The 23,289-nt window shown below is 43.5% G+C and overlaps 1 protein-coding gene across 1 annotated transcript in view; it reads left to right on the forward strand.

Moving 5' to 3' along the window:
• Positions 1 to 1,277: 1,277 nt before the first annotated feature.
• Positions 1,278 to 23,289, forward strand: part of HRH3 (histamine receptor H3) — a 57,678-nt gene continuing 35,666 nt past the window's right edge. Inside the window, exons 1-2 of the mRNA XM_069751192.1 lie at positions 1,278 to 1,894; positions 2,143 to 2,309. Of these exons, the coding sequence (XP_069607293.1) occupies positions 1,651 to 1,894; positions 2,143 to 2,309 (411 nt within the window). The 5' untranslated portion in view covers positions 1,278 to 1,650. The remainder of the gene's footprint in view (positions 1,895 to 2,142; positions 2,310 to 23,289) is intronic.

A 23,289-nucleotide genomic window follows, 5' to 3' on the forward strand; every position in this document is an offset into this window, starting at 1 on the left:
CTGGCCCATTGAGTCTGTGTGCAGAGTCTCACCTGGGATGATGGATGATGGAGATGATTGAGGTGATGATGATAATGGAGATTATGGATGATGGACATGATGATGGATGATTGAGAGAATAATGATGCATAATGGAGATGATGATGATTTATAATAGAGATAATGATGATAATGATGTGGAGATGATGATGATGGAGATGATGATGTATAATAGAGATAATGATGATAATGATGGAGATGATGACAATGGAGATAATGATGGTTGATGGAGATGATGATGATGACGATAATCTCTGAGTCTGAGCCCGTTGCAGCTTTCAGCTTTCAGCAGAATCATCAGCACTCATACATTATGAGAGAATGAGCTGTTTTATTTGGAACATACCGGAGTCGTTATCTTCTCAACACAGTGAATGAACAGGTGAGACTCTGCACACAAGGACACAATGTTTTAGTGCTGAACGATTCTGCTGACAGATGAAATCTGCAACAGGTTTATCCTAATCACGAAAGCCCCCGTTCTCATGGGTCTCATAGCAGCCACCTTGTCTGCCTCTATGTTGTGCACATCCTTGTGTGCCTCTACATTCACAGTCCTTGATAAGAGTAAGCCAATGCAATAAATAAATAACACAAGACATTCATACATCCCAGCAGCGGCCACTGTGTCCCTATTAACTCATGAATGTCTGTCCATAGCCCTGGCCAATATCGCTGTTCCTTGAAGGAACAGCAAGGGAGCTAATCCCAGACTTAATGAACAGCAGGCTGATGTATATCTGCCAAGGAATGGATTGGACCTTCTACAAGAGCCCGGCTGTCTGCTGCCTCATTAAAACAAATCAAATATGATCTGCAAAATCAAAGGGTTATTGTTATGTAAATGAGTTTCCAGGAGGTGGCATGGGGGGCTGTAGTATATTAGACCATGCTTTACGGGGTCTAATGCAAGAACATGATTTACTATTGAACTACAACCAGACATTAGAGCAATAAATCACTTTGTTTACATTGTATTGTATATTTGCACTTGGATGGTGATATTGAATTAGTGGATATCACAATATTGAACATATTACGTGACAATATAAATTCAACTGTATCATTCTTTTGAACAGGAAGGACAGGCTCCTGTTTAAGAATTGCCCCCTTTTTCTCTGACCCCTACCTCTGGTGCCAGAGACGATAGGGTTAATCAGATTTTTTTTTTCTTCCAAAGCTGATTTCCAGCTGATTGTGTCTGATATTTATAACCGAGCTCCTCTCTCTGTGCCAGGGAGGCTGTAGAGTGTGTGAATTGTGTGTGAGGCGGTTTGGCTGGGGCTGGATGGGGGGAGGCATGGAGGAGGTGCAGTCCAGCACTAGAGATATTGGGAGGTGGTGTTTCTTTATTACTGAAGTGGGGTAGGGATTCAGGTGGCGAAGGAAGCAGATGGGTTCAGACCGATAATAAATAGGTGCGCAGACGCAGGGGGAGAGCGATGCAGTTTCTGCATATTGTAAAGTTGATGTGCACGGACTATGGGGTAAACGGATGCCTCTGGATATCGTATTAGATTGGTCACCCCTTTTTTATAGAAAGATGCCCAATCTACTGACAGTACCATTGGATACTATGCTGTCAGCCTAAAGACCGCTGTGGGTGCTGAAATGGCCAGCACCCAGCAGACCTGGCATCTGAATGACTCCTGGAAGAGCAATGGAGGTACCACAGCCTTACCAGGCAACTTTGACTACATCTGGACTGTGGTTTTGGCTGTACTCATGGGGATTTTGATAGTGACCACTGTCTTGGGCAATGCGTTGGTCATGTTGGCATTTGTGGTGGACTCCAGTCTTAGGACGCAGAACAACTACTTCCTACTCAACCTGGCTATCTCTGACTTTCTAGTAGGTAAAGTATCCAACTCTCCATCTTCTTACTCTGCTCTGTTCGTGTGGGTATGGCTGGAATCGGCTGTGGGGTAATGACATTCGGACTCCCAACATCCAACCCAAGTCCATGCAATGGATATATGTTATTGAGGAGATGCAAGAGTTTTGTAAGGAGCGGAGCATCCAGATTTCAGCATTAAATATACATGAAAGTTGCTGATCTCCGTGTATCAGGCAGTAATAGGATTTATCTTTTGCTTCTTACAGGGGCTTTGTGCATCCCTCTCTATGTGCCCTACGTGCTGACTGGGAGATGGAGCTTTGGTAGAAGTGTTTGCAAACTGTGGCTGGTACTCGACTACTTACTGTGCACCTCGTCGGTATTCAATATCGTTCTCATCAGCTACGACAGGTTCATTTCGGTGACCAGAGCTGTAAGTAAACCCACCCTCCCTACGGCCGGCGCTGAACGGGTTAATATAATATGCATCTGCCGCTTTGGATGCAAATCTATGCATCTGGATGCAAATAACGAGAAGGGGACAATAATGTACAATCCATCATTTTACAGGCAATGGGTGAATGCATGTATCCCTAGTGTCCGACATCGCCGACGCTTAACTCCTTTGCTACCAGAACCCATCCACTATAAAAGGAGAGAAAAATAGAGATCCGTTCATTTTTTTTGCTATCCGGCTGAGCCTCTGCAATATTATTATGTCAATTATAAGAAATCTGTAGGAACTATTCAGCTCAGGTTATAGAGGCAATGATATTCCCATAGAGATGATTGAATGACTTGAGCATGAATTTCACACCAATCTGTACAGGGGCATATGCAATTACTACGTATGAATAGCATTAAGCAAAAAGCTTCCAGAAGAAAAACTTCACATTGGCAGCTGACAGCGGTAACAGTGAGATGGTTCAGAAAGTGCGTCCTTCAGAAGAGAAACCGTGAAAAGAACATTCATTTCTAGGATGAACTCAGAGAATTAGTCAGTGTGTTGTGGTAGTCATAAACATTAGAAGAAGAAAAAGGTGTTGCATCGTCTTCCAGAACCAGCACCACTTTTTCCCACAGGCTTTAACAAATATTGCAAATCATTCTCATATTCCTAGCTGCAATACGAAACACAGCCTAGGAATCAGTGTGGCGCTGTTTTTGGAGAAAAAAAAAATTTACTCATTTTTCTTAGAATATACTTTACCTTTAAACCATCCATGCAATTAGATCAAAATTGTTTTGTGCAAACAGTCTGTATGCCAAACTATATAATGTGTTAATTGATGAACATTTATTATAACAGTTAAATAATGCAAATATATTCTACAACACTGTATATACTTTTTAATAGCGCTCTCCTGTATATGTGGCTGTGTCTGGTATTGCAACTCAGCCTCATTTTCTCTAATGGGCCAAGCTACAACACCAGACACCGCCCACAGGCAAGATGGGTGCTGTTTCTTTTCTACTTTTATTGATACCATTAATTTCCCCCCCCAGAAAAAAAAAAACAACAAAACATAACCCCAAATTGTCTGACCTTGTTGTTATTAGATTTCTGTTGGAAGACAACTGTATCCAGGGCCACTTCTGCTGTGGAGCATTGCGCCTCGGGTGGCGGGTAGATGCCTAAGGCCAGGGTCACACTTGCGAGTGCAATGCAAGAAACTAACGCAAGTCGCATTAATACCCGACACTGCCGCCGGCACTTCGGAGCGGAGCGTTCAGCTGCATAGAAGTACATGCAGCCACACACTCTGGTTTCGACTGCCGGCCGCAGTGCCCAGAATTTATGCAAGAGACTCGCGTGAGTTTCTCGAATTGCACTTGCAACTTTGACCATGGCCTAATACTCGGTCTTGGTATCTCCGCAGAATGTGTTGAGGGGTGTGGACCGGGGCCTAGGTGCTCAGCTTTCTCCACAAAAGTTAAACGTCTGCTGTTGTTACACAGCTGGCATTAGTCTTTAACAGCAGTGGCCAGAGCTAAGTTCTGTTCGCTGCTGATAATCATTTCCAGTCACCGGTGACACGATCACAGGCTATCGATGGTTTACAGTGGCAGCCAGAGGTATGCTCAAGACTCCTATCGCTGCAATTTTGGCTCTCCAGAGTTACCAACTACACTTCATAGAGGCCATGATGTATCCTTATATATTGCAATACTGTGGTATTGCATTATATAGCAAAAGCGATCGGACGATTGCAGGTTCAAGTAATCTAAGGCAACTGAAAAGAATGAGTGAAAAAAATTAAATAAAGTTTGTAAAAATATACACTAACAATTCAAATTACTCTGCTTTTTCCAACATTAAAAATCACAAAATAAAAGTGTTGCCGCGCTTCCCTAAAAAAATGCCATAAAAACCAATAAAAATATCTCATGCACCCCAAATGGTTATCCTTAAAAATGTCAGCTCACCAAGCATAGAAGGAAAAATAATCGTTATGGGTCTTGGAAAATGGCAATTAAACAAAAAAACAACAAAAAAAATTCTATATTTTTTCTTCAAACTGAATATGCAAGTTTGGTATTGGCATAATCGTGTCTTTTCTATTGTGCTATGCATTATTACCGTAAGCCATGCCCCTTTGGTAAAAGGCAGTAAGGAAAAAGGCTCATATCTCTGGCATAGACCATATAGTGGAGATATATATCTATACATGTATAGATATATATCAGCACGGTGGCTCAGTGGTTAGCATTGCAACGCTGGGGTCCTGTGTTCAAATCCCACCAAGCACAACATCTGCAAAGAGTTAGTATGTTCACCCCGTGTTTGTGTGGGTTTCCTCTGGGTTCTCCGGTTTCCCCCCACACTCCATAGACATACTGATAGGGAATGTAGATTGTGAACCCCAATGGGGACAGTGTCAATAATGTTTGTAAAGTGCCGTGGAAATAATGGCGCTATATAAGTGAGTAAAATTATAAAATTGTTTTGTGCAAACAATCTATATGCCAAACTATATAATGTGTTAATAGAATGGAAGCCTATGGGAGCTGAAAGGTGCCAGATCTGGAAAATGACGGATTCCGGTGCCGGATTCCATTTTTTTAAACTGAGCATGCTCCACATTTTTTTTAGCCAATTATCTGGATATGCTAGTAGGATCCGTCGCATCAGTTTTTCACAATTTGCGCCGGATCCATTTTTTCCGACATTCGCCAGATTGTGCCTGATGCAAAAAACCTGATGTGTGAGAGTAGCCTTAGCCCTCTCAGAACTTAAGTGTGCTGGAGCATTTTCCTATATATATTAAAGCATTACTTCAAGTTTATTTCCCAAACACTAGGTATCCGACAGCCATCTTACATACTTCTCCCTCTGTTTAAAGCCGTGGACTTTTCACCTTCTACCACTACACGTGTTTCTCGGAAGGGCATCATCATTATCCTGTAAGTCCCGAATCTATGTTCTACATGGAAGCAGAAATCCTGCAGGGCTATAAACAACCGAGTGACACAAGCATTTTCCACCTTTTTCCTGTTACACTTAAGTGAGGCATGGTCTGACACTAAATTTAATTTTCTCCCTAAGAGATAGTGTTGCAATGTGTCCACAGGCCACTTTACGGCTAAATATTCCTTTTCTACCATAGAATAATTTTTCTCACATGCCGACAGTTTCCTAATCCGGTAGAGAACAGGTCGCTCCTCTCCGTGTATTCCTGAGAAAGGTCCGCTCCTAATCTAACTTGTTTGGAATACAAATTCCTTCCTAAAGTGGTGGCAGTCAGGACTGGCTAATTACACAGAGCTACTTCCAGTTCTTGAAAGGCCGTATTCATCTCCGATGTCCACTTGGCCATGACTGATTTTGTCCCTTTAAGGCAGTGGTACCCAACCTTTCTGACCTTGAGAGCCACATCCAGCACTGAGAGAGGGTCGCGAGCCACATCCAGCTCCCACCCCCTTCAAAGTAGTGTCAACTAGGGTTGAGCGACCTTTACTTTTATAGGATCGGGTCGGGTTTCACGAAACCCGACTTTTTCAAAAGTCGGGTCGAGTGAAATCGGCCGATCCTATAAAAAAGTCGGGGTCGGCCGAAACTCGAAACCCAATGCAGTGCATTGGGTTTCCAATGGTTCCCAGGGTCTGAAGGAGCGGAAACTCTCCTTCAGGCCCTGCGATCCATATTTAAGTGTAAAATAAAGAATTAAAATAAAAAATATCGCAATACTTACCCTCTGACGCGCCCTGGTACTAACCGGAACCTTCCTTCCTTCGAATCAGCGCTTCCAGGACCTGGCGGTGACGTCGCGGTGACGTCGCGGCTTGTGATTGGTCGTGCGGCCGCCCATGTGACCGCTCGCGCGACCAATCACAAGCCACGACGTCACCACAGGTCCTGGAAGGGCTGATTCTTAGGAAGGAAGGCTGCCGGAAAGAAGCAGGGCCCGTCCGAGGGTGAGTATATACCTAATAGGAATATACTCACCCTCGGACGCGCCCTGCTTCTTTCCGGCAGCCTTCCTTCCTTCGAATCAGCCCTTCCAGGACCTTCGGTGACGTCGCGGTGACGTCACGGCTTGTGATTGGTCGCGCGAGCGGTCACATGGGCGGCCGCGCGACCAATCACAAGCCGCGACGTCACCGTGACGTCACCGCCAGGTCCTGGAAGCGCTGATTCGAAGGAAGGAAGGTTCCGGTTAGTACCAGGGCGCGTCAGAGGGTAAGCATTGCAATATTTTTTATTTTAATTCTTTATTTTACATTAAATATGGATTCCGATACCGATTTCCGATATTGCAAACATATCGGGAATCGGGATCGGAATTCCGATACCACATTCAGAAGATCGCCGACTTCATGGCCGACCCCACACAGGGGTCGGGTCGGGTTTCATGAAACCCGTCTTTGCCAAAAGTCGGCGACTTCTGAAAGTGGCCGACCCGTTTCGCTCAGCCCTAGTGTCAACCAATGCCCCCCCTTACAGGCATAATGGAAACAAAGCTTTTCCACAGAAATCACTCCAGAGCAGTACACTGAGATCCAGGGGTTCCCACAATAATACCCCCATTAAGTATTCTCCCAACACACAGTCACATCCAGCTTTGAGCACCTCCTCTAACATGTAGTACCAACCTCCAGCGTACCATACCTAAAACACCTCTAAACCCCTAAGACCAGTAAATGTACATCCAGATCTGCAATTCTGTGCAGGGCTACTCACAAAATTCACCATTTTGAGATGTGGTCTTCATACCTGTTTGATAGACCTGGACCTAATGCATCAAGCTGGCAGACAGTCGCGAGCCATAATTCATGGGGCTGCTAGCCACATGTGGCTCCCGAGCTACAGGTTGGGGAGCCCTGCTTTAAGGAGTTTGGCAAAGTTTGGAATGAACCTCCTGTAGTACCCCACGATTTCCACAAAGGCCCTAACTCGCTTCTTTGAGAGTGGTTTGGCCAATTCTGGGTTTGACTTTGCCTCGACTGACTACATTTCCAAGGTAGTATACCAAATCTACCTCACTCCCTAAGTGGAATATCTTATGCAAAAATGTGGATCTTTGAAAATGCTAATTTATTTAGATACAGATAGAATCAATCAAATATATCGGATCAAACATAAAGCAGTTTAAACAAAAAAAGTACATGCGACACAGAATGGTTGACATTTCGACCCTCCCGGGTCTTAAGTCTAAGGTCGCGCTTAATCCAGGTATTGTGAGCAATTCTTATAGTATTGAAGACGTTGTCCTTGTAATATCCAGGGGCAGATACAGCTCTTTATTTGTATGGCCTAATGGATTATCCGTCTCAGAGTGAAAAACCTTATTTAGTAGCCTTTAGTTTCAGCGGCGCATTAGCGTCTTCCTAGTGAGTATAGAGGCATATAGGTATGGAATCCTTGAGGGATGGATGAGTGGCGCTCCTGCAACCTGTAGTGTAGCCCTAACTCGCTTCTTTGAGAGTGGTTTTGGCCAGTTCTGAGTTTGATTTTGCCTCGACCGACTACATTTCCAAGGTATTTAGTCTCCTCTTTCCCCATGGAACATTTTTATTGGATTTACAGAGAACCACACCTTTCTGTGTAGATTAAACACTGAGTGGTCCTTTCCCAGATGAATTCCCAAATCCGGGCTGAATTTTATGATGCCGTCCATGTATGATGCTGTCTAATTCTTGTGCGGTGCTAGGATCCAGACCATGGCCCTCTAGAAGCTGGCCGGACCTCCCTGCAGCCCAAACGATATCCGGACATATTGGAAACAACCATCGGGCGTAGAGAAAGCAGTTTTCTCCTTGGCTTCTTGAGACATGAGGATTTGTCAATATCCCTTTGTTAGATCCAAAGTGGTTATGTATCTTGCCGACCCAAGTCTCTTGATCAGCTCATCAACAAGCCGCATTGGATATGTGCCGAACCTGGAGACTTCATTCAGCTTTTGATAATACCGAATATCTATTCTCCATAGGGGGTTTTGGGACAATCAGGTTAGACCACCTACTCTTAGATTCTTCACTGACTTTGAGATTCAGCACACACTTCACCTTTTTGGAGATCAGTTCTCGGCGGGCCTCCGGAATTCGGTATTGCTTCTAATTCACCCGCACCTGGGGTTTGTCAAAATCTCGTGTTCTATGACATCTGTACACACCGGCAAATCTGAAAAACAATCCTGATTTCTGCTGCAGCATTTCTCAACATTGCTGCTTTTGGGTCTTCGACAACTTTGATGTCTTCAATGTCCCCTTCGGCTTAATCAGCAAACATGGAGTTTCAACTGGGTCCCTGTCTTGTACTGCCTTGGTGGGTAGCAGCACAAGGGGATTTCGGAAGTGAGAGGTAGGAGCAGTTAACTGGCAGGTGGGACCAGACTTGCAATACCTTAGGATTTCCCGGCGGTGACACTAGAACCTCTGCGTGACCCGTTCTTGAGTTTTGTCCACCCCCAGATTGCCACCCAAGACATGTGAATGGGTCATGTCCAACCATTGCTCCACTATCTCCTCCCTCACCTTAGTAGCCAGGTACAATAAGTCCCCACTCAACATGAAATATGGAAACCTGGTGTTAGTCCCTGGCTCTTCTTTTAAAGTTAGGTCCATATGTTGGGAGGACCCAAACTTTCCTCCGGTCACCTCTATATCAGGAATGTTGGCCTCAGAGGATACTACCTCGTCTTATCCCACCATTACACAGACGGAAACCATCAGGCTCTGGGGTTGGTGAGACTTCTTTAAGGCCACCCCGTTTCTTACCCAAACAATCGAGGTCTTTGCCCCCCCCCACATGTCCCAAAACAACACAAAGTCTCAACCTATGATAATTGGGTGCAACAAATCTTGGACCACGCCAACCTCATGTGGTTCAGTACCTCAGGATGTCTCAGTGTCTACTTTGGCTACCGGATAGTCTTTAGCATCCCTGTGAATGCAGCGGATGCTCACCTTCTTCCCAGAGATCAATTGGAGAGGGAGAGTCACCGAACTCCATGAGTCTAGTAGTCCAGTCATTTGCAGACCATTCACTTTTACCGGACAAGATTGGGTCCCCTCACCAGGTGGATAGTCCACTCTGCAGGCTGGATATGCATAGAATGAATCCCTGGTGTGCCATGCTACAGTCCATTTTGTCAGTGGTCAAGGGACAATGGACAGCTATATGACCTGAGCAGTGACATCTCCAGCAACTACATCCCACGATGAGACTCTAAGCATGACCTCCACCGCCCCCTTGGACTTTGACCACACCCCACTCCCTTTTTAACTACTCCTTTACCCCCAGGATGGAGTGGGCTGCCTCCCCAAGGAGCTGGCGATCCCTGATACCTTTTGACCAGTCCAACCAAGTCACCGGCATTCTGGGGATCTCCCTGGGCAACCCAAGTCTACATTAGGCTCAGAAGGGAGGGCACAAATCTGCCCATTACAACTCACTCCACCATCTTCCCTGGGGTAGAGGACTCCAGGTGCAACCAGTTTTGGACAAGATGCAGCAGATCAAACATTTGGGAGTGAGGGGGTTTGTCATGGTGATATGCCCAGTGGTGAACCCGATGTGACTTGACAGACAGTGTCATCCCCAAGAGCTCCAAAATTTCTATTTTCAATTTTCAAAATTCTTTGGTGTACTGTAAGGTTAAAACATAGTAGGCCTTTTGTGGCTCCCCCATTAAGTATGGCTCCAGGACTTCGGCCACTGCTTTGGCAGGAGCTTCTCTCTATTGGTGACCCTTTGAAAAACTGTTAAAAAGGCCTCTATATTGTCCCCCAGGATCATTTTCTGCAAGGCTTTCCTCACCGCTTTTCAGATAGAAAAATATTAATCTGATCTTGGAAATCAATCTGCTGCTGCTGTCAGTAGAGTTGCTGGTGCTGCTGCTTGAGCTGTTGCATAAGCAGCTTACTTATCTCCTGTTGTGCCAGCTGTTGCTACTGTTGCTGGTGCTGCTGCTTCTGGGCTTGCACCAGGTGTTTAATCAGGTCCTCCATGCTGTCTGATGCTGCTCCCTGACCTATAGCCACCTTCGCCTAAGACATGCAGTACTTCAGTAGCATTCACACGTTTTCCCTTGGAACGTTGCCTACATTCTCCACCAAATGTGGAAGGTCGACTCACTTGACTTCTTAAAGGAGGTAGACACAGGAACAGTTTTTATTTAAAGTCCAGCTGGTTTATTTCAGTCCTCATAAACCATGTCACCAGAAAACTTAAATACAGCCTTTCTCAGCACTTAGTGTGCTGGAGCATATTTCCTATCTATTATATAAAGCTGAATGTGTGTGTGTATGCATGTGTGTATGTCCGGGATTGGCATCTGCACCGTCGCAGCTACAGCCACAAAATTTTGCACAGTCACACGCCTGGACCTCGAGAGCACGATAGACTATGTTGTGAGGCGAAATTTTAACCCTGCGCTTTCCAATCCACCAAATAATTTTGCTCCTATCTACATAATGGGGAAAAAGTGAAAGGAAAAGTGTTGGAGGCAAATTGACAGCTGCCAGATGTGAACAAGGGGGACTTAAAGAATGAGAGCGATGGCGCCACAGAGTATATACCATACAGTTGCTAAGGTGGGGCCCCGACATGGGATACTCACCACACACAGGGATATGAACACACACACAAAATGCGCCACACACTACCACGTGCTTGAACACATATACCACCCTCAGCACACATTTCACCACACATACACCAACCTCGCCACATAAAAGTCAAAACACAAAAGTCACTGCTCAATACTCGCCACGCGCAAAATTTTCCACATGCAAAACTCGGCTCACGCAAAACTAGCCACACGTGCAAAACTCACCTCATGGAAAACTCGCCACACGCAAAACTTGCACACGCGGAAAAATTGCCACGTGCACAAAAGTTGCAACACATGCAAAAGTTGCCTCACACAAAACGTGCACATACTCAAAACGCACCACACATAAAACTCGCCATGTGCAAAACTTGCTGCGCACAACTTGCTACACTAACCAGTCACATGCAACTCGACACAAAAAGTTGCTAGACACATGTCGCCACACAAAGCTCAACACACACAACCTGACACATGAAACTCGCCCTAAAACACACACAAGTCTGGTATTATCCTTCAAAAATAAAAATCTGATTAATAAGCAGACAAACTACAAGAGCAACAAATGTACCATATAGGAAATACGGCAGCTGTCAGTCACATGACCTGTCCATTATGTGTATGTGTGAGCTAATATATACTGCCAGGGGGAGGGCTTCCTGTTGGCTTGGGATTTATCAGGCTGCCAATTTAGCTCACAAATACTGAGGTAAAAAATACTGACCAAATAACGTGTGAACGAGGTCTAATACAGGAGGAGATGACATACAGGTACATACTATACACAGGGGAGATGACACACAGGTATATACTATATACAGGAGCAGATGACTTACAGGTATATACTATATACAGGAGGAGATGACATACAGGTATATACTATATATAGGAGGAGATGACATACAGGTATATACTATATAAAAGAGGAGATGACACATAGGTATATAGAGGAGGAGATGACATACAGCAGGTATATACTATATACAGGGGAGATGACAAACAGGTATATACTATATACAGGAGATGACATACAGGTATATACTATATACAGAAGAGATGACATACAGGTATATACTATATACAGGAGGAGATGACACATAGGTATATACAATATACAGGAGGAGATGACACAGCAGGTATATACTATTTACAGGGGAGATGACATACAGGTATATACTATATACAGGAGGAGATGACACATAGGTATATACAATATACAGGAGGAGATGAAACAGCAGGTATATACTATTTACAGGGGAGATGACATACAGGTATATACTATATACAGGAGATGACATACAAGTGTATACTATATATAAGGGAGATGACAAATATGTATATACTGAGGGGAAAATGAGAGGTGTGAGGTGAAAATGAGAGGTGTGAGGTGAAAATGAGAGGTGTGAGGTGAAAATGAGAAGTGTTAAGTGAAAATTAAAAGGTGTGAGTGCAAAATGAGAGGAGTGAGGGAAAATAGTGGAGTGATCAGAAAATGACAGATGTGAGGTCGAAATGACAAGTGTTAGGGGGGAATGAGAGGAGTGAGGGGGAAAATGAAATATATGAGGGGGAAAATGAGAGGCGTAATGGCAAAATAAGAGAAGTGAGGTGCTATAACTAACCACAGATATTTACTATGCTCAGGAAACGCCAGGCTCTTCAGCTAGTATGTACTAAAGTATGTATATATATATCTATGTATATATATATATATATGTGTATATATATATATATATATATATATATAAAGATGGAGGCAGCACACCGTCTGTAGTTTAAAATAGCTTATTTAATCAGCCCAGAAAGCGACGTTTCGGTCCCAACAGGAACCTTCTCAAGCAGTGAACATGTAAAAGTGCCAGGTATATAAAGAGTATACATACCCGTATATACTCGAGTATAAGCCGACCCGAGTATAAGCCGACCCCCCTAATTTTGCCACAAAAAACTGGGAAAACTTATTGACTCGAGTATAAGCCTAGGGTGGAAATGCAGCATTTACCGGTGAATTTCAAAAATAAAAATAGATCATTATTTCCCCATAGCTGTGCCATATAGTGCTCTACACCGTTCATTATTTCCCCATAGCTGTGCCCCATATAGTGCTCTGCACCGTTCATTGTGCCCCATAGCTGTGCCATATACGGTGCTCTGCACCGTTCATTGTGCCCCATTGCTGTGCCATATACAGTGCTCTGCACCGTTCATTGTGCCCCATTGCTGTGCCATATACGGTGCTCTGCACCGTTCATTGTGCCCCATTGCTGTGCCATATACGGTGCTCTGCACCGTTCATTGTGCCCCATTGCTGTGCCATATACGGTGCTTTGCACTGTTCATTGTGCCCCATTGCTGTGCCATATACGGTGCTCTGCACCGTTCATTGTGCCCCATAGAAATCTCTGCCGCCGCTGCTGCAATAAAAAAAACACATACTCACCTCCCTTGATTGCAGCTCCCGGCATCTCGTTCCGGCGCCTCCATCTTCCCGGCGTCTCTGCTCTGACTGATCAGGCAGAGGGCGCCGCGCACACTGTATGCGTCATCGCGCCCTCTGCCTGAACAGTCAGAGCGCAGACGCCGGGAAGATGGAGGCGCCGGCCGGGAAGATGGAGCGGCGCCCGGCGGCTGGAACGAGGACAGGTGAATATGCTATACTTACCTAGTCCTGGCGATCCTCGCGCTGTCCCTCTGCCTGGTCTTCGGTGCCGCAGCTCTTCCTGTCAGCGGTCACCGGCACCGCTGATTAGAGGAATGAATAGGCGGCTCCGCCCCTATGGGAGGTGGAGCCGCTTATTCATATCTCTAATGAGCGGTCCCACGTGACCGCTGAAGAGGGGAAGAAGCTGCAGCACAGAAGCCCGTGGCACGGCAGGGACAGCGCGAGGATCGCTGGGACTAGGTAAGTATACCTCAGCGCCCTCACCCCCTCACCCGCCGACCCTGCCACCCACATTGACTCGAGTATAAGCCGAGAGGGGCACTTTCAGCCCAAAAATTTGGGCTGAAAATCTCGGCTTATACTCGAGTATATACGGTAATTATAATCATTTGCATTAATCATCATTCTAAGACCATGTATTTACATTATAATTAACATGCAAACAGTGCAGGCAGTGATACAGGAATTATTCATCACATAAAGTGCAGTGCATAGATATAGATAAAGAAGGCATTGAAAAATATGCATTTAAACAACAATTGGTAATGATAATTATAATCATGCTATAACACCACTGTACATTTATTTTTTTGTTTATATATGTATATATTTTTTCTTTAAAAAGCGCTGTGACTTCGTAGCGCTGAGGTTTCGTTCCTTTGTAACATGCTGTTTACTTAGATCTTTTTGCCTTTATCCAAGAGAGTGGGACAAGTCATGGATGTGATTAACAAGGCTATACACCTGTTTTATCATTACCAATTGTTACCAAGGGTAACAGGAGAAATTGGACCCCAAAAGTTGTTGTACAATTTGTCCTGAGTACGCCGATACCCCTTATGTGGGGTAAACCACTGTTTGGACGCATGGCAGAGCTCGGAAGGGAAGGAGAACCATTTGACTTTTTCAATGCAAAATTGACTGAAATTTAGATGGGACACCATATTGCATCTGGAGAGCCCCTGATGTGCCTAAACAGTGGAAATCCCCAATTCTAACTGAAACCCTAACCCAAACACACCCCTAACCCTAATCCCAAACACACCCCTAACCCCAACACACCCTAATCCCAAGAATAACCACACCCCTAACCGTAATCCCAGCCCTAACCCTAGCCCTAACCCTAGCCCTAATCCTAGCCTTAACCCTAACCCTATAAATAAACATAGCCCATACAAGGTACCATTAGTGTAGTAGTGCCACTGAGACCAAAGCCAGTGCACATGTCTCATATAGGTGCACCTACGGGACTCTCCCAAGCATATTATATAGCATCAGAAAAATGGAGATGTAGTCCAATATAATCACAAAGTATAAATTTATTAGAATACATAAATAACATATACACATATACATTGACTAGGATCAGGAAAAAGTTTTGGGCAATATGTCCTGACAAAGATGATCTTACTAATTATGGGCAAGAAATGCTAAAGTGCCGCAAGAAAAAACCGTAAGGTCTGAACAGTGATTAATCATGAACAAGTGTCAGACTTAATGTAATAAATAGCACGCTACATCATAAATAAGACCTGGTTAAATGCTCACAAGTGTGCTTACCCATACTGTGCCAAGTCAGGACACGTACCCACGCCGCCACCGACGCGCGTTTCGCCTCTTTATCAAGGTGCTAGCCCTAGCACTAACTCTAGTGGGAAAATGGAAATAAATACATTTTTTAAATTTTTTAATTTTTCCCTAACTAAGGAGTGATGAAAGGGGGTTTGATTAACTTTTACAGCGGGTTTTCTAGCGGATTTTTATGATTGGCAGCTGTCACACACTAAAAGACGCTTTTTATTGCAAAAAATATTTTTTGCGTTACCACATTTTGAGAGCTATAATTTTTCCATATTTTGGTCCACAGAGTCATGTGAGGTCTTGTTTTTTGCGGGACGAGTTGACGTTTTTCTTGGTAACATTTTCGGGCAAGTGACATTTTTTGATCGCTTTTTATTCCGATTTTTGTGAGGCAGAATGACCAAAAACCAGCTATTCATGAATTTCTTTTTTGGGGGGGCGTTTATACCGTTCCACGTTTGGTAAAATGGATAAAGCAGTTTTATTCTTCGGGTCAGTACGATTACAGCGATACCTCATTTATATCCTTTTTAATGTTTTGGCGCTTTTATATGATAAAAACTATTTCATAGAAAAAATAATTATTTTTGCATCGCTTTATTCTGAGGGCTATAACTTTTTTATTTTTTCGCTGATGATGCTGTATGGTAGATCGTTTTTTTGCGGGACAAGATAACGTTTTCAGCGGTACCATGGTTATTTATATCCGTCTTTTTGATCGCATGTTATTCTACTTTTTGTTCGGCGGTATGATAATAAAGCGTTGTTTTTTTTTACGGTGTTCACTGAAGGGGTCAACTTGTGGGACAGTTTTATAGGTTGGGTCGTTACGGACGTGGCGATACTAGATATGTGTACTTTTATTGTTCATGTAAATATTTTTTTTTACACTATAACATTGCCCCGGAGGGGGGGGGGGGGGCATCATGCTATAGTGTAAGATCGCTGATCTGACATTTTGCTGTGCACTGTGGACCATTTTGGATCCGGGGCCTGCAGGGAGAATACGGTAGGAGACCCTCGGAGCAACGCGATCACATCGCGTTGCTCCGAGGGTCTCAGGGAAGCCCGCAAGGAGCCCCCTCCCTGCGCGATGCTTACCTATACCGCTGGAACACTGCGATCATGTTTGATCGCAGTGTGCCGGGGGTTAATGTGCCGGGGGCGGTCCGTGACCGCTCCTGGCACATAGTTCCGGATGTCAGCTGCGATAGCCAGCTGACACTTGGCCACGCTCCCCCTGAGAGCGTGGCCGTTAGCTATGAGGTACTATCCCATCGGTGGGCATACGGGCCCACCCCACCTCGGCGGGATAGTACATCTAATGTCAGAAAGGCGTTAAAAACTCTACGGATTTTTCTGTAATAAGACGTCAAATTACAGATATCAAAGTATCATTTTATTCAGCTTCCTATGACCTACATTCATAGACGAAAGTGTTGTCACCCTTGAAATTGTTCCAGAAACTGAAGTATTTCTCCCAGAAAATTATTGCAATTACACATGTTTTGTTATACACATGTTTATTTGAACAACAGAAAAAAGCAGAGAAAAAAAGACAAATTGGGTAGAAACTTGGAGATGAAAATAGATGTAAACCCGCGCTGTCGAGGATCCAATATACGATAGGAGACCAGATGCAGTATGGATGCAGGTTTTTTGTCAGCGCGTTTCAAGGTAATCATGCCTCTTCATCAGGACAAACTACAATGATCCTGTCTTGATGAAGAGGTATGATTCCCTGGAAATGTGTTGACAAATAAAACCGCATCCATACTGCATCTAGTCTCCTATCGCGTGATTGATCCTCGGCAGCGCGGTTTTACATCCACTTTCATCTCCAAGTTTGTGCCCTATCTTTTTGGTGAATCTGCAGCAGATGTTTTCATACAAGCTATCAAGCTATCCTTCAGGTGTGCAAATCCCAATTTTACTCCATCCCTTGTAATCCATATAAGACCCTATTGCACTTATTGTCATTCCAGTTTTATTTATACAGGTTAAAAGGCAAATTGGACATAATGTCACACAAAACCCCAAAAATGGGTAGGACAAAATTGTTGGCACGATTAAGTTGAAATTTGGTTGCACACCATTTGGAATAAATAACTGCAATCAATCGCTTCCTATAACCATCAACAAGGTTCTTACACCTCTCAACTGGAATTTTGGACCACTCTTCTTTTTCAAACTGCTCCACGTCTCTCATGTTTAAAGGGTGCCTTCTCCCAACAGCAATTTTAAGATCTCCCCACAGATGCGGATTCATTGCTGACCACTTTCCAACTCTCCAGCGTTTTTTTTCCATCCATTTCTGGGTCCTTTTTGAAGTATGTTTGGCGTTATTGTCCTGCTGGAAGACTCATGACCTAGGATGCAAACCCAGTTTTCTGACACTGGGCACTACATTTCGTCCCAAATCCTTTGGTAATCTTCAGATTTCATGATACCTTACACACAGTCAGAGGCAGCAAAACTTCCCCAAGTCATCTTTGAACTTCCACCATGTTTGACTGTAGGTACTGTGTTCTTTTCTTTGTAGGCCTCATTTTGTTTACGTTAAAAAGCAGAATGATGTGCTTTACCAAAAATCTCTATCTTGGTTTCATCTGTCCACAAGATGCTTTATCAGAAGGATTTTGGCTTACTCACGTAAATTTTGGCAAATTGCAGTCTAGCTTTTTAGGCTTCTGTGTCAGCAGTGGGGTCCTCCTGAGTTTCTTGACATAGCATTTCATTTCCCTCAAATGTTGATTGATAGTTCGTGCTGACACTGATGCACCCTGAGCCTGCAGAACAGCTTGAAGCTTTTTGGGAACTTGATTGGGGCTTCTTATCTACCATCTTTCCTAACTTGTAACCTTTCATCAATTTTTCTGTGGCTCATGTCCAGGGAGCTTAGCTACAGTGCCATGGGTTGTAAACGTCTTGATTATGTTGCACACCGTGGACAAAGGAACATCAAGATCAAATTTGGTGTTCAAGTCCTCAGACAGTTCTCTTCTCTTTCTGTTCTTCATGCTTAGTGTGGCACACACAGACACATAATGCCAAGATTGAGTCAACTTCTACCCTTTTTATCTGGTTTCAAGTGTGATTTTCAAATTGCCCACACCTATTACTTGCTACAGGTGAGTTTGAACAAGCATCACATGCTTGAAACAAAGTTGTTTACTCACAATTTTTGGAAGGTGCCAACAATTTTGTTCAGCCCTTTTTTGGCGTTTTGTGTGACATTATGTCCAATTTGCCATTTTTTTTCTGTTTTTGTGTTGTGCCAATACACACAAAGAGAATAAACAATTATCTAGGAGAAATACTTAATTTTTCGGAACAATTTCAAGGGTGCCAACGCTTTCGGCAATGACTGTATATGACCATACCATATAGATGGATTAGGATGGTTGATCTTACTGACAGATTCACTGTAATCTCTTAGATGATGATGTCAATTGCGACTTCAGCATCTAACTGGTTAGATACATAAGGGAGGGGAGGAATAGGGAGAGTTCACCAGATCCATAAAAGTCCAATAAAATTTTCAAAATTGTGGGGCAGATTCATAAAAGCTTTTAAGCCAGAAAAGTCACAACAACAATTTTGCAACTTTTGGCAAATTTTTGACAGTTTGACTAAACTCTGCAAAAATGGGTGGAGCCAAAATGGGACTTGGCCATACTTCCAGTTAGGTTCATCAAAAGTATTAATGCTTTGTACTCAAGAAAAACTAATCTAGTCCATAATTAAAGCAGAATTTCTGGTACACAGGCTGACACCACTTTAGTCTCATTCTATGTTGTCGTAATCTAGAACTATTAATAAATCTGCTCCAAAGTATACTGGAAAGTTGCAGAGTCTGATTAAAGGGAAGGTCCATCTTCATCTAAAAAAAATGAAGAGAGTTTGAGAATCCTAATTTAGAAATAATTTTTTTTTCCCTCTAAGCTCTTATGCAGACCTATGAATCTCCAAGATAACAGACTATATCCAAGCCCTGTGTAGCCTGATGATGCAGTCCACACTCCTTCTGTCGCCTCTTATTTATTCTTCCATCTGTTTTAATACAATCAGAAGGTTATCTGGAGGTAGAGTGCAAATAGGAAACAAGATCTGACAACGCTGAGTTTATTTGTAGTCTGTTACCATGGCTACATAACAGCTGTAGATTCCAAACTGTGCAAGAACAGTTAGAATCAGTGGAACAATTGGAGATAAACATTCCTATTAAAGGAGCTGTCCCATGAATGAAGTTCATTTTAATGAATAGATCTTGGCATAATAATAAGTTCCACAATCAGAAGTGTTTAAAAAAAATGTTCCTGCGCTGAGATAAAGAGGAAGCAAAAGAGAGTATACAGGTATACAGACACTACAGCATGGGGTTTCATCTGATTCTTTTGGTGAGGAAAACATTTCCATGCCTGTTTTTAGAAAATGCTTTACCTCGAAGAAAGATTTATTTACAATCCCGAGCTGTAATGTCTTTATACTTTTTTACTTCCTCCCTGCCCAGGAGATGTGGTATGATCAGATCATGTCCCTACACGGTCAGACACAGCCATTACACAGTACAGAGCAGAGGCACATTTATAAGATTATCTCTGCACAGGAACATTTTTTTTCAAACACATCCAATTGTGGAAATTATTATTATGTCAAGATGTATTTATTATAATAATAATAATAATATTTATTTATATAGCGCCAACATATTCTGCAGCGTTTTACTATTTATTAAAATCAACTTTAAAATTACAGGTGTCTTTGTTCTTGGGAAAACCCCGTTAAGATTTATTTCCAGAAAACTAGAAAATTAATTTAAATGTTTTTGCTGTATACTAGAGAACCTCGCTATACACACAGCCATAGATCTTTCTGTCTTTCTGGTCCCAGATCTCTGCTTGTGTCTCATGGGTCAGGGATGATAAGGCCTGGATATACAGGTCCTTCTCAAAAAATTAGCATATAGTGTTAAATTTCATTATTTACCATAATGTAATGATTACAATTAAACTTTCATATATTATAGATTAATTATCCACCAACTGAAATTTGTCAGGTCTTTTATTGTTTTAATACTGATGATTTTGGCATACAACTCCTGATAACCCCATAAACCTGTCTCAATAAATTAGCATATCAAGAAAAGGTTCTCTAAACGACCTATTACCCTAATCTTCTGAATCAACTAATTAACTCTAAACACATGCAAAAGATACCTGAGGCTTTTATAAACTCCCTGCCTGGTTCATTACTCAAAACCCCCATCATGGGTAAGACTAGCGACCTGACAGATGTCAAGAAGGCCATCATTGACACCCTCAAGCAAGAGGGTAAGACCCAGAAAGAAATTTCTCAACAAATAGGCTGTTCCCAGAGTGCTGTATCAAGGCACCTCAATGGTAAGTCTGTTGGAAGGAAACAATGTGGCAGAAAACGCTGTACAACGAGAAGAGGAGACCGGACCCTGAGGAAGATTGTGGAGAAGGACCGATTCCAGACCTTGGGGAACCTGAGGAAGCAGTGGACTGAGTCTGGTGTGGAAACATCCAGAGCCACCGTGCACAGGCGTGTGCAGGAAATGGGCTACAGAGAAGCAGCACTGGACTGTTGCTAAGTGGTCCCAAGTACTTTTTTCTGATGAAAGCAAATTTTGCATGTCATTCGGAAATCAAGGTGCCAGAGTCTGGAGGAAGACTGGGGAGAAGGAAATGCCAAAATGCCTGAAGTCCAGTGTCAAGTACCCACAGTCAGTGATGGTGTGGGGTGCCATGTCAGCTGCTGGTGTTGGTCCACTGTGTTTCATCAAGGGCAGGGTCAATGCAGCTAGCTATCAGGAGATTTTGGAGCACTTCATGCTTCCATCGGCTGAAATGCTTTATGGAGATGAAGATTTCATTTTTCAGCATGACCTGGCACCTGCTCACAGTGCCAAAACCACTGGTAAATGGTTTACTGACCATGGTATTACTGTGCTCAATTGGCCTGCCAACTCTCCTGACCTGAACCCCATAGAGAATCTGTGGGATATTGTGAAGAGAAAGTTGAGAGACGCAAGACCCAACACTCTGGATGAGCTTAAGGCCGCTATTGAAGCATCCTGGGCCTCCATAACATCTCAGCAGTGTCACAGGCTGATTGCCTCCATGCCACGCCGCATTGAAGCAGTCATTTCTGCCAAAGGATTCCCGACCAAGTATTGAGTGCATAACTGAACATTATTATGTGATGGTTTTTTTGTTTGTTATTAAAAAACACTTTTATTTGATTGGATGGGTGAAATATGCTAATTTATTGAGACAGGTTTTTTGGGTTATCAGGAGTTGTATGCCAAAATCATCAGTATTAAAACAATAAAAGACCTGACAAATTTCAGTTGGTGGATAATGAATCTATAATATATGAAAGTTTAATTGTAATCATTACATTATGGTAAATAATGAAATTTAACACTATATGCTAATTTTTTGAGAAGGACCTGTATATCCCCCTGGGAAATGGTCACTGTCGGGCAGAACATGATCCGGGCTGTGCTGAGGCAGGTAATCCTTAGACTCAGGGGAATTCTTAATGGGTTTCTGCACATCAAATGAAATGCTTGGCAAGGCAAGAAAACCAGAACAATTACACCAGCAGACACAACAGAAAACTCTTTAATTGAAAATTGTTTTTCTCTGGCTCTCAGATAAAAAGTTCACAAGACACAGAATGACCCATTACACAAGGTCAGGACCTCGCTTAACCCAGTCACTAATTACCAGTAAAATATAGATGTGGAATAAAAAAAGATGCCAGTATCATAAGCCTATCTAATATAGAAAGCTGAATGTGTGTGTGTATGTGTGTATGTCCGGGATTGGCATTTGCACCGTCGCAGCTACAGCCACAAAATTTTGCACAGTCACACTCTGGACCCCGAGAGCGTCATAGGCTATGTTGTGAGGCGAAATTTTAACCCTGCGCGTTCCAATTCACCAAACAATTTTGCCCCTATCTACATAATGGGGAAAAAGTGAAAGAAAAAGTGTTGGAGGCAAATTGACAGCTGCCAGATGTGAACAAGGGGTGTTGTGAATTCTGCTCTTGGGTTCCCTCCAGTGGTTGTAGGTGGGAATGCAGTTGTCTCTGACTCGCAGTCCTGGCAAGGTGTATCGGATGATTATGTGACGCCCAAGAGACCGGGATACCCAGCACCGGACCAATGGGGTCTGTCTCTTGAGGGGGATGTCACGGGTGGCTTGACCCGGTGCTGTGGCCTCAGGCAATGCACAGTGTAAGGGGTATCGTGAGGGGACAGGCACTTACTTGATCAGCAGCAGGTTCTCCCAGCGGTGACGATCCCGATCCTGGATAGATGGCTATTGTCCAAATGAAAGATTGAGGCACTGAAACGTTTAACCAGTTTACTTTAACATAAAAAGATTTACAACCAGTCCTGTCACCGGAGTCTGTATGGGAACTCTGAGTTACTTTGACCCTGCCGGGATCTTCGCCTCTTATTGTGCGCAATTTCTGTGTGGCCCTGCTGCTGTATGTGAACTGGCTGCCGGCCCAATCTGTCCCCTCCGGGTCCTGGTTCGACGGGCAACCCGAGTCCTTTTATCGGCTTACCCCCTCCGGGAGTACCGCTGAACTCTGTGTCTGTTGCTACGTCCGACCCTAGTGAAGCTGATATCACCTCACGTTTTTCCGGTTGCTGTATTACATATAATGAATACAGCCACGGATCCGGTATCCGTCTTTGCGCCTGTTCTGGGTAGTGATTAATGCTACCCGTTTCTCACAATGTCCCTTTTCTCTGTCCCTCTTCTCCTCAGGCCGGTGATTTGGGCCTGGAAACCGTCATAGGGCTGTTAGAAATTCAGCTGTATGATCTCTCACTATCAGCTCCTTAGCCCAACTGCCAGTTTTTCTCTCAGACCAGAATGGATCAAGGGGAGTCTCTGGAGCTCCCCCTTCTGGCCGGAGGTGGTAGTGCAGTCTTGCTATTTTAGTATTTGCATTTACTGTCAGTAACTATTTTTGTGGCAAATACCCCTAGGGGTGCCACATTCCCCCTTAGTTAAGAACAGTACTCCGGGACTGTGGGACGATAACATTTTGAAATAACAATTAAT

Source organism: Ranitomeya imitator, chromosome 2, assembly GCF_032444005.1.
Source record: "Ranitomeya imitator isolate aRanImi1 chromosome 2, aRanImi1.pri, whole genome shotgun sequence".
NCBI lineage: Eukaryota > Metazoa > Chordata > Amphibia > Anura > Dendrobatidae > Ranitomeya > Ranitomeya imitator.